Source organism: Centruroides vittatus, unplaced genomic scaffold (genome assembly GCF_030686945.1).
Source record: "Centruroides vittatus isolate TY-2023 unplaced genomic scaffold, ASM3068694v2 contig_879, whole genome shotgun sequence".
Taxonomy (NCBI): domain Eukaryota; kingdom Metazoa; phylum Arthropoda; class Arachnida; order Scorpiones; family Buthidae; genus Centruroides; species Centruroides vittatus.
The window spans coordinates 1,563,860-1,577,301 of record NW_027122571.1 but is presented as its reverse complement, the minus strand read 5'-3'; the positions used below and the strand labels follow the sequence as shown (position 1 = coordinate 1,577,301).

At 30.8% G+C, this 13,442-nt stretch overlaps 1 protein-coding gene across 4 annotated transcripts in view; it reads right to left on the bottom strand.

Moving 5' to 3' along the window:
* Cdep (Chondrocyte-derived ezrin-like domain containing protein) overlaps positions 1 to 13,442 on the bottom strand; it is a 161,956-nt gene that overhangs the window by 101,893 nt on the left and 46,621 nt on the right. For all 4 annotated transcript variants that reach the window (XM_067279940.1, XM_067279943.1, XM_067279942.1 and 1 more), the window contains exons 10-11: positions 11,798 to 11,872; positions 5,407 to 5,687 (exon numbers count right to left, since the gene is read on the bottom strand). In XM_067279940.1, coding sequence (XP_067136041.1) covers positions 5,407 to 5,687; positions 11,798 to 11,872 — 356 coding nt within the window. The remainder of the gene's footprint in view (positions 1 to 5,406; positions 5,688 to 11,797; positions 11,873 to 13,442) is intronic.

Here is a 13,442-nt window from a genome sequence, read left to right as displayed (position 1 = left end):
CTGTAGCATTATAATATGATTACAATTTCATAACAAAACCAGAGATTAGTTTTTGGAACTTGAATTGGCTTGTTTGCTGTTGTGTGAGCTCATATTTGAATACTCAGTACAAGTTCTTGAGAACAATGAAAACTTTTTGTAATCAAATAGTTCTTAGTTCTTGCATTTAAATACTTCCATTTTTAAAGGAATAAAACACCATTTATTGGACTGGAATGATATAGTAAATACTTCAATCAAAAGCCTTAAATTATTTTCCATTTAATTTGAAAAAGTTTTTTTGACTAACATTTTTGATCTGCAAGCGCAGACTTTTTTGGGTCTTGATTCTATATTCATTAATGGAATGCTTAAATCGTACAATGATGTTTTGTGAAAAATTAAACAAAAGAGATTCTTGAGATATATAAAATAGAAATAAAAGTAACAATATAATATAAAAGTACAAAATATACAATTAAAATAAACATTTAAAGAGTATATAACAATAATTGAGAACTTTTCGTTATATTGTCCTCATGTCATGTTGTTACATCATATTTGGTCATGTGGTCATATAAGCATTGCCATGCTTTTTCGAATTAAACCTTACTGGAATATAATTTAAGGCTTTTGATTGAAGTGTTTACTTCCATCTTTAGTTGGAATCACTTTGGATTAATTTGAATTAAGCTTACAAGAAAGAACTAAATTATTGTTTAATACATGTGTAAGTTCAATCTGATCACAGTTCTAAGTTCAATTTGTGTCAGTATATGCTATATAACTAATAAATGCAAAAGGTAAATCAATATTTTTTTGTTCCACTATCAATTAGGCTCATAACAGAATAAAGGTTTTTTATTTCATGAAAATTAAGAAATACTTGCAGAATTCTATATATAGGAATTATTTGTAAATAATATAAAAATTATCTGCAAGAAAACTATACTAACAATATTAATAGTTATTAAATTTTTCTCCAGTAATGTGGTCACTAATTTATAGCATTAAACAAACAGTAACTTAATTTTTTAAACCATGATTTAGAAAAAACATTTTTAACATTTATGATTTCATTTCTTTTTTAATTTATAAGTTTAACTGTCATAAACTGTAACTTTATAGACTTGTATAATTTTCTTTATTGATCTCAAATATGAATAAAAATTGAAATAAGCAAACTTATGTTTAGATGCTGATTATTATTCAAAAATACTTGTAAAATGCAGTATTATTATAGATATTTATTCTATAAATCATAAACATAAAATTAATTTTGGTGAAAATTATGTAATTACTCCACATAATAACTAACATATCAGTCACATATAACTGACACAAAACTTGCCAATGGAGACATCTGAATAGTACTGTATTAAAAAAGGCATAATAGTCATTTGATAGAGTTCAGTTCAATCACAAAAATTGATTTTTTCAAATTTGACTGTCAGGCCTATTGGGTTTTAGAAAATTTTAAAGTATCATATTGATGTGGCTTATTCTAGTTTCAATGTCTATTAATTTTTTTGAATTTACTGCTATTTATTATGCCCAATATTCCAAGTTAAATGGGATGGTTAGTCAATTTGAAACATATACATAAATATTTTGTAAATATTAATAAACAAAATCTAAATATTAGTTAAAATAAAATGAATAAAAGAACTGAAGAAAATAAACTTATAAAAGATTATAAAGATTTGATGATTGTCAGCCAATAAATTGGTTACTCAATTTAATCCATCAATATTCCCATATCAAATATCAAAGATGTTAAAAATCAAATAACTTAAAGTTGTAACATATTTTGAATTTTTTCTCAAATGTAACATTACATACATATATTAGAAATACCAAGTACAACATTAAATGATATAATTTACCAATTCACCTATACACACTGGGATGAAACCATTTAATCCTCTTGCAAACCTTGTAACCGGTGCTGTCAAAGTTTGTACGCGAACATTTTCGGCCCTTTACTAGGTCCTTCTTCAAGCTATATTGACCGTAAAAAGAAAATATAGCTTGAAGAAGGACCTAGTGAGGGGCCGAAAACGTTCGCATACAAACTTTGACAGCACCGGTTACAAGGTTTGCAAGAGGATTAAATGGTAATTTACCAAGCTGACACAACTGAGAAAAACTGAAATTTCTATTTGGCAGTTAATGTGCTAAAAAGTTTAAAACATTTTCAAAAAGATTTTTGTAATATCTTTTCAACAACAGCTCTTTTAACTGATCGTTATGAATATAATCATCTGATGAGCATATAAACTATCATCCAAAATCAAAGCTGGAACCGATAGCTAGTGAAATCAAATCATTCACACTTTTTCAGCAAATGGGTTTAGTGAATAACTGTTTTCGGTTTATTTCATAAACCTTCCTTGGGTTTTTCAGAATTTTGTAGTTTGAAACCTGAGGCAAGTTTATAAAATAAATTGAAAATGTTTGTTCATTAACCCATTTGCTGGAAAAGTGTAATTTTACAAACTATCAGTCATTAGAACACTCATCACATGAACATATTCACACTATTCAAATATTAAGGATCAATTAAAAAAGACAGTTTAATCATAAAAAAGCTTTTAGTTCATGACTGTAACTCCATTAAAGATTTAACTCTTATAATAATTTAATTTGGAAAATAAAATATATTGATAAAATACATTTTGTTACCGATAAATAAATTACAATTTTTTAAATTAATAAATGTATTAATTATATTTTTATCAATATAATAAAAAAAATTCCATAGTATTCTTCATACTATTTTCTAAATATTTTATAAAAAATTTTACTTAATAACAATTACAATATATTTATAAAATATTTACTATTTAATTTAAAAAGTAATCTATCATTAGCTAAATATTATTTTATTAGTTAGTTAATGCTGGATACAGTTATATATTAATAACAACCTATAGAAATAGGTTTGAATTATAAATATGAATTATCTATTAAATTTAACTTTATTAAAACTGCTGTTATTGATTTAAGTTTTAAAAAAATATTGATATAAACTATTTATTCTTTACTGTTATAATTTAAAAAATAAATAAATGAAATAAAATTGAGTTATTAGGCCTATAATTATTTGTTTTTAGCAATAAATTATTTGTTTCTTTGCAAGTTACTCTAGGTAATTGAGAATAATAAAATTTGAATAAACTAAACATTAAAAAATAGAAGATATCAAATTCAAAATTAAATTAAGATGTAAATAACTTAACAAAATAATGTACTCACCTAAAATATAAATCCTTTGAAAACTTAAAACATTATACAAATTTAAATATGTAAAGGATTGTTTGGAAAATGAAATCATAATTAAATGACTTATAAATGCATTAAAATGCTATATTCCTTTTAAAAAGTATCATTGTTAAAAAATTACATAAATGAATATTAATATTCAAAATCAAATTTATTGATATAATTTAAATCAATAAAATGTAAAAGATAAAAGTAACTGTTTTAATAAAATATGCAGCCAACTTAATAATGAATTTAAATATCAAATGAACAGCTAGATTCTTTATTGGGTTACTTAAGGCTAATTATTTATTAACAATAATAATTAATTAACCTTAAGTAGCCTGATAAAGAATCAGGCTGTTCATTTAGTAACTATTTTATTTAAAAAAAATTAAGTAAATAATAATTATTGTAACTTATAATTAATTAAATTATTTAAGCATTTAACTTAAATGCTATCATCACAATAAGATGGTGAAACTGATGAACCTGATGATGTATCTTCTCCAACAGAAAGACTGACATCTAAGTCATGTTGATAATGCCTAGGCAATGAAAATCTTCTTAAATTGCACTCTCTGATATAAAATGCAGGATCATCAACAACTGGAGCTGTTTCTTCTTCTGAGAGGGATTCTACTTTTTCTGTAACATCATCAAACATATCCATTCCGTCATGAAGACTATCACTGTAATTCCTGTCAGCTTGAGCATAATCATCTTCTTGTATTGAATAATCAATTCTCTGAGATAAAAGTGAATATTGATCCTGAGTCTGTACTGCGACATCATGACTAGTTTCAGAAAATATTTCATCTAAATGACTTGGTTGAGTAGAATCATCTGTGCCATCAAATTCATCACCTGATGGTATTTGTGTATCAAATAATTGTGAATCACTTAATTTATGCATCTCTTCTGAGCTACTAGTACTTGTATGGGAACAAGGAGCATCACTAACAGATGATGAATCGCTATAATAATCATTAACAATATCTGTTTCAACAGATTTATTATAATCTGCATCTTTAGTAGTTAAACTTGGTGTATTTTTTTCTTCAGGGGGAGTTTCTTTAATGTTTTGTTTATCATCTTTTATAAATACATTATAGCCAAATATTTCTTTTCCACTGGATATATAATATTTTACTTGATTTCCTTCCATTTCTAAACACAAAGATTCCATGGCTGCAATAGATAACTCTTCTTCAGTTCTATGTAAATTATCAAGCTCTGTTTGTGTATGAGTGATAAGATTATTCTGAAAAATTGCTTCATCTCTTATATTAGAATCAAAAACAGATTTTTCAGGTTTTGTCTGATGTAAATTATCTATTCTATCATTTTGTCTAATTTCATTCCTTGGGATAAAAGGAATTACAGGTTGTTTATAAGTTTGAATATTTTTGAATGATTTATCAATATTTTTACCTACAGTTTTTTGAATTCTATATCCATCTCTTCTATTTAATCTTTCATTTCTCTTTACTTGTTGAAATATTTCTCTTTCTAATGGTTTTTCTTCAACAGAATCATCTTGAGAGGAAAAGCTTTTTGTTGCCGGTAACTGGTGAACTGCAACAAAATCAACAGTGTGCGAATGAAATTTAGGAAACCCCCTATTTCTATTATATTTTGATTGAAAACCATATCTGTTGGCACGAACATACAGAGTAGGACTGGAATGACTTCTAAAGCCATGTTCCATTGCTACTCTAACTCTTGAATTTTTATTACTTTTTCTTTTTTGAGGAGAAAACTGTTGATTGCTAGTTAAATGCCTTCTATATAAGACATAAGTTATATCCTCATTTAATATACTTTCAACAGTTTCCTCCTCAACATTTTCAGATTCATTTACTTGTATATTTTCACTTATCTTATCACTAAGACTCTCACATTTTTCTCTCTCTATATCACTACTAACCTCATTCTGTTCATTCACCAGTGGTGCTTTGAACTCTGAGCTTTCATCATTTATTTGATCGAAACTATAATTAAGAGAAATACTATCACCATGATCACCACTAGTGGTAGTATTAAGTGTGTCTCTATCTTCTAATTGATATGAATCATGAGAAATATCATCTATATCATTTCCCAAGTAATCTGTACTATAAAACCCCTCCCTACTGTGAGTGAAGTCTGGAGATTGCAAACCTGGTGGAAGGTCTCGCCTGTCTGGAGTTTTCTGTCCTTCTGTACATATACTTCCATTTGCAACAACTCTTACTGGTTCTTGAGAAAGCCGTGGAGATGATGGTTGTGATGCAGAAGTCAATTTAGGAGAAGGAGAAGGACTAGTATTTTCCTCCCTTGTTAAGATCACAGAGCCACATGATTGACTATTACTGACTGGAAGAAGAGGTTGAGCAGATATTGATGTGCCCACAGTTCCTACACCTCTATGAGAAGTACTCGGTATCCGAAGGCTAGTGGATCTGTCATGAGAAGGGACATGTAAAAAAAAGGAAATATTTAATAAATAATATCAATAAGATACTATTTACTGATTTTTACATAAAGTAGAAAATAATTTTAAAAATTATATGTAAAATAATATAAAATTCCAAGTCTATTATTGGAAGAACTGAAAATTAATGAAAATTTTAAAACTACATTTAGATATTTTTAAAATAATCTTTTACAGATTTTTAAATCAACTTTTATTTATTTATTTAAATCTGTTGCTTAGATACAATAAAGATTGAAACCTTGCAAATCACAGTTTTCTTAATTTAATATTTAAACAAAAACATATACAAAAATTTCTGCAAAAAAAAAAAAAAAAAAAAAAAAAGAGAGAAAAACTCTCAAAATTAAGAGTTCTTTAAAATGAACCAATCAAGATTCACAGAAAAATAAACAAAAGTTTATATAATATATAAAAGAAAAAACACTATTATAAAAATATGTTACAAATTTTGAAATATAGTTTAAAAATGTTACATGTAATCTATGTAATTGGCTTTTACACAATGATAATATATTTTTCCATATATTAGCATTATTATTTGTATTTTAAATAAAAAATGTGCTTCAATATCTTCTACATTCAGATAGCTCATAATGAAGCTGTCATTTTGAACTTCTTGTATTAAAATGTAATTTTTGAAGCATTCTTGACAACCAACAAAACTTTACACAATATCTAAACTATATATCATATTTCCTTAATTAAACCCCAAAGGAATAAAGATACTATTTAAAATAAATCCTGGGTTGAAAAGCATGGGAAACATGTTGAAGTATTGTACATAATAATAACAGCACTTTCTATTCCAAGATTTATGGGAACATTTTTGGAAATAAAATTATAAACATTGTCAAATATTGAGGAAAGTCACAATTTAGCTCATAAATTGAGAATGTGAAATCCCGGGCTACAGTTTTTGTAAAAAATTAATATTTTAAAATAATTTATTAAATAAATTGTTAACAAAAGAGAAAATTTTTGAAAAAGTGATGAAATTTTGTCAAAGATAACACTTCCCTTTCAATGACTTCTCTCCCTGGAGTGACGACTAATCTGAGGAAGTAAAGAGAAAATTTAGAATTTGGATAACATCAGAGTTTCCATTTGATATTGCCTTTTAGGGTAACATCTTGACTCAGAGAGAAGTTGAAAAGGTATAAAAAGACCAAGAAAAGGTCAACAAGGTTGTCTAGTTTCATCTGTTGTGTAGAGACTCTCAGACTCTACTACTACTAATGTCCAGTTCAATAATAGCAATACAGTCTAGACCAATTTGCTCGATGTTGGTCATCGAGCAAATTGGTCTAGACTGGCGATAAGGAAAGACAAAAGCAAAGTTTTTTATCTTTGTATGTCGCAATTATATTTTATATTTACTAAATGTAATTAACACCGGCCACGTACTTTTTATTAATTCTTTACTTTAAAAGTGTAATATTATGAATGTGGCGATAACACCAGATGACGCTGTTACCTGATTTTACATTTGTTCTGCGAAGGCTGTAGCCTCAAAGGAAAGGTCGTCTCCGAGATTATGTGAATCGTCTAAGGACTGCCGACGGAGTGAACGGCGATAAGGAAAGACAAAAGCAAAGTTTTTTATCTTTGTATGTTGCAATTATATTTTATATTTACTAAATTGGTCATCCCAGTTAGAGTTTACCAAGATTATTTCCATGTCAAATCAAATCTCGGTCACCATCGAATCATTGTCCCATTGAACAATCACTCTCATTAAGAACATAAATTGTCAACAGTGAAGACATCAATTCACAATTCTGAGGTATTTATCTACTTATAACCCCATGTAAACTCTCTCTGTTGTAACAAAAGACCTTAGTTTATAAGATAGCTTCAAAGTAGAAAAGGGCCAGTCAATAGCTATAGTTTGATAAGTGTGCCTACTTATTTTATTGTTATGCATCTTTATGTAATCTAGAATTCTTTTGAATTACTTATATCATATGGTCTTATTTTGTTATATATAGTTGTAGAATTTTATATACTCTTGTCAAATAAACCTAATTTTGTTTTAGTATAATTTTGTCATTGAGTGCATTTCTCTTATTTTCCCTCCTCTGTCCCTTACTCCAAGTCCCCATATGAAAAATCATGACCTACGTATAGACAAATCCTAGATGGTGTCAGAAAAAACCTTGGTCATTCTGCTTGATTGGTTCACTGTGATTTACTATCACATAAAAACTCCCACTTCTGATCACATGATTGTCACAAGAACTTATCAACCAAAGGGTAACTAGGAAAATTTGAATTGGAGATGATGAGTTTGAACCAGATGAAAGTCAAGATTCCTGATTCCAATAACATAAATACAGACATGAATGACAACATAACAACTGAATCTAAAGATGCTGAATCAGATTAACTATGAAAATAGTAATTATTTCAAATGTTTTAGCTATAACCCATAAATAAGCTGTTTTGATAGTTCCAAAAATGTACAAGATATTTCTTTCAATTTTTACTCATGCATTTCCTGTTGCAAGATAATTGTGTGTATTTGTGACACTCAAAGGAAAATACATGACAGCACTGGCCCAATTCATAAGTTAGATAGTGTGTCCCCTACACCAAGGGTCGGCAGTTTGTCAAGTGAGAAGAGCCAAATTGGCATGGAAACAGGATAGCAAAAGTACCAGAGAGCCGCATCGAGGCTTAAATGCTTGACTGATCGCCGACCAACTGTGTTGAAAGATGCCCCTAGTGAGCGTTACAGGCATTCCATGACAATAATAAATTCCTATTACAAATATACTGAATTATTTATATTGTTATTGACTATTGACCAAATGAATAATAATAATTTATATTGTTAATTTAAATGTGCGAAATACGACACACGACAGGGGCGTCTCTAGTGGCGTTTTTGGCATAATGTTACATGGACAGACGTCAGACGGAAGGATGCGCGTTCAATGGGTTATATATATAGATATGCTTCAAATGCTACCACTCGCATGCGATTCATATTGATCAACGCGAGTGTCATCATGTACGGACAGGCTAAAGAGTGGTAGAGAGTATGCTGTATGAGTCAAAGTTTGTTCAGCGGCTTTATCTCATAAACTGGAGTTATAAGGCTGCTTGAGATGAAATGAAATTGGAGTTTATGTCCGAAGAGCCGTAAACGTGTATGCAAAGAGCCGCATGCGGCTCACAAGCTGCACTTTCCGACTCTTGCCCTACACTGAGAAGAGGCAAAACCAATACTAAAAATTTTTACTCAACACAATATCACATATACACGTGTGTATGTAATATATCAAAATCCAATATTGATTTAAATTATTGATTGATTGAAATATTAATTTGATATTTATTTTTAATATTTGCAAATTGAAAGAAAAATTGTAAAGTTTTTAAGTATTAATATATAAAGAAATAATAATAATAAACATTTTCTAAGCAGATATAAACAATAAATTTCTTAGCTTGACAGTAAATCAATATAATACACTCTTGCTAATCTGATCCTTAATAATCCAGCCTCTAAATTATCTAGCATACCTTCTGGTGTGATCACCTATATGCATCTGTTTCTATGAAAATGTTAGTCATGTTACACCCTGTTTACGGTTTAATGTTACCCTAGGTCACAAAATGGCGGCGGCTGGTTTTTGTCCCCATCCTGGCGACCGCGGTGGGGAAAAATTATATCCCTAGAGTCGTGACGTCGACGCCTTGGAGAATTCTTTCCCTCTTCGGTTTCATACATGAGTTTGACGTTGGCGAGTGTCCTGTCACCTCGAAACGGCGACTTTCGTGTGTGTAAATTTGGGACGGTAGAGGGAGCTATTTCGTGACGTCGTGCGAGAGTAATATCGGCGGGTAATTCGTAGTGGTTTTACAAACGAATATGCAAATGCTTGATCTGTGACGTGAATTCTCTTCATTTCGATTCAATTTTATGCAAATTGCCTACCAGTTGGAAACGCCTGCTGCTGTGTTACAGTTCGGTTGAACAGTTGTATTTCTTTTCATAAAGATTTATCGGGTTCGCATTAACTATTAGCGGTTAATATTTGTTATTATTACTTCCTGTATTTGTAAGTATTCCTATTTCTTTTATTGCAATATTTCGCTAAGCGTTAGAAAAACCTGTAATTAGAAATTAAGGAAAGGCTTTGTTTTTTTTTTTTACCTATATCCCAACCTCCCCTCTTTTAGTTTATTTCAAATTGTTCGGAAATGAGTGATTTAGTCGATTTGCTATCCAACGACGAATTTTGGTCGAAATGCACTTGCCGTGATTTTTACAAGTTGATGGAAGGCGAATTTTTGGAGTTAGGTGTACCTCCTCTTATCGATAGCGCATTTAAATTTGCTGCGAAATTAGGAATACAGCCGACCGAGGCCATTTGCATTTATTGTGATTCCCTATGCAAATTATACTACCGGAGTAATAGAGAAAGCTGTTTCCTGCGATGCACGAAGTGCCGTACAATGACTTCAGCCTTCGAAGGTACATTTAAAAGTAAATTTGGTCGCATTTCCTGGGGTAGCATTCTGTCGTTTATATGGAACTATCTTTGTCTGGAATGTACTGCGACGACCTCTGCGATTGCTGCAGGCATATCTAGAAAGGCGGGTGTCGATTGGTCCAATCACATAAGGTTGGTAATGCTTATTGCTATGAGTAATATGTCATCATTTAAAATCGGAGGGCCAAATAAAACAGTGGAGATTGACGAGACTGTCATATGTAAGAGAAAGTACGAGAGAGGGCGTATATTAAAGAGCACAGAAATGGGTGGTTGGCGGAATCTGCCGGGAAGACAAGAATTGCTTCGTATGTCAGGTTAACGACAGATCAGAAAATACTTTGAATTGGATCGTGTATAAATACGTGAATTTAGGCAGCATTATAATAACGGATGAATGGAAAGGATACATGCATATTGACAACATCGAAGGGGTAGCAGTGGAACATAGAACAGTAAATCATTTGAAAAATTTTGTCGATCCCAAAACAGGAGATCATACTCAGAATATCGAACGTCTCTGGGGCTATTTAAAAAACAAGAAACACCTGCCAAAACACTATACTAGTGATCTATCTGACTCGTACATGTACTTGTTTATGTATAAGAAATTCTTGAATTGGCCCTCCAGGAAACCAGGCGAAAGATTTCAAATTTTTGCTCAACACTTACGCAACATATATCCTGGCAGTGAAAAAGTGCCGATTTGGCGCGAGCCCGAAACCGTTCCTTCGGCGCCCGCGGCGATTACGAAGCAGAAAGAAAACAAGAAACAAGAAGAAGGGAAATATGCCAAAAAGCAGGAAAGTGCTTCCACATCAAAAGAAGGAAAACGCCAATCGACCAATAAAACAGCGGCCGAAGGAAAAAGAACAGGGAAGAAAAGAAATGCACCGAAAGAAAACCTGGAGGTTAGCGAAACCGGGAAAAATTTGGATCGGACAGGAAAGAAACAAAGGAAGAAGTAGCCAACGTTCATCGGAAAGTGAGTAAAAAATTACTTTTTCGCTTTTTTTAATTTGTTACATTTCGGTTAAAATCCGCGTATACTGTCGAGCTATTCAAGATGGCGGCCGGTCACGTGGCCATCTTGAATCGAGGGAAAAATTTTTTCCCCGTCGCAGTCTCCAACATAGGGAAAAAATCCAGCCGCCGCCATTTTGTGACCTAGGGTTACATTAACCCTGTTTACTAATGTTTCATTTCTGTGTACAGTATTGCACATCAACATGCCATATTATTTATCCATCTGCCTCCAAAAAGAATCAGTACCAAAGGACAACAGATGACATTATTGTCCTTTGGTACACACTCAGTAATCAGGAATTTTCACTAATCTGGCATTCCTGCATGGAAATGACTGGATTAACAAGAGTTTAATGTATTTAGCTTTATTTATTTATTTAGATTGTAATCATCCTACAAATAATATAAAATATACTATACATATATATATATATATATGTGTGTGTGTGTGTGTGTGTTCATCTACATATATATAAATATATCTTCCAATTTAATACACACATAATTTATTACAAATTTATGTATTTTTAATAAGACAAATACTTACCTTTGAAAATTCTGTCTTTTAACATAGTTCTCACGAACATATTCTACCATTTGTTTCTGTGTTCTTCCACTATACCTGCATAAGAATTATTTAAAAAAAATATACTTATTAATCTCAATTAAAAAACAGAAGAGGAAATGCATAATTAACATACTTTGTGAATTAGTTCATTTTTTCTTCTATTCAAAGTTTAATTTTACAATTTACAAGAGAAAATGAAAAACTGTTAATAGTGTTCTGTAGACAAAATATACCAATCTTAAACAACATACAGTGTGCTCAGCAGAAAATAATACGAAAAACAAAACAAGCACCTGATCATTCGCTGAGAGATATTTATTCTTAACACAAACGTTTTCAATCCAATCAATGGATCATCATCAGGCGAAATTCGAACATTACAAAAATAGAACAACAAGTTCAAAAATACAAAAATATATAACGGCTAACCAAAACGTAACTAACAGCACAATATCATTTCTAAATATCAACAAATTAATAAAAATGCTGCTAAAATTAAAAATAAAATATTAATATATAACAAACAAAAAGTGTATACAAAATATTAATACCTCTGCCTTAAAAAACAGATAAATAACACTAAATAATACCACTGCTTAATAAGCTGTACAGAGTTTTTCATTAAACTGTACATATTAATAAAGCTACTGCTCTTATTAGAAGTTTATAACTGCATACTTCCATGCGGAAGGAAGCCCCTCGGCATCTCTTGCGTTGATGCAATTCCCTTTAAGCTTGCTTTTATAGATTTCTAATTTCTCGGCCGTTCTTGCCAAGGTCGGGGAGTGGATTTGTTTCAGTATATCTGCTTCATTCCATCTTACTACTGAGCCTTCCGCTTGTGCCATTTGTGACAATACTGTGGCATTAGAACCTTTTCTAACATCATATCTGTGCTCTTTTATCCTAACTCCTAGATTTCTGGTGGTAACCCCGACATAATCTTTACTTATTCCTAACATCTGATTCTCGTATGGAATTCTATAAACGCCGGACCTATCCTCTTTCTTAATTAACCCTTTATCATTTCTAAGAATACTGTACAGATTCGGAGCTCTTTTTAAGATAATCTTTGTATCCTTTATGTGTGCGATTTCTTTCATAATGCTTCCTAAGCGCTTGTTGTACGTAAATTTCGTGTATGAAGATGGACCACGCCCGCGACCAGGTGCTGCATCGGTACCGACTTCTAATTTATTGATAATCCCCTTTAAAACATTCCTCTTGTAGCCCAATGCTTCTGCTACCTGCGTGATTCTTTCTATTTCCGCATCCCTGTCTATAACATTTTCGCAGTATAAAAAAGCCCTCCTAATTAACGCTCTAAACGCTGCTAGTTTATACTTATAGGGATCGTTAGAGCCAGCTGGAATATAAAGCGGGCTATGAGTTGGTTTAATAAATACCCTGGTAGATATACGTCCCTCTCTAAAAATAACCTTAATGTCCAAAAAATGTATCATAACAGAGCTTTTTTGCTCTAGTTTTAAGCTTAGGCCATCTTCATTATCATTGATCTTGTCAATAAATCTAGCAATTAATCGATTGCTTTTCCAAATTATGAATATATCATCGACATACCTTTTGTAGTATACGATGCTGTTCTTGAAACTACGCAAAACTT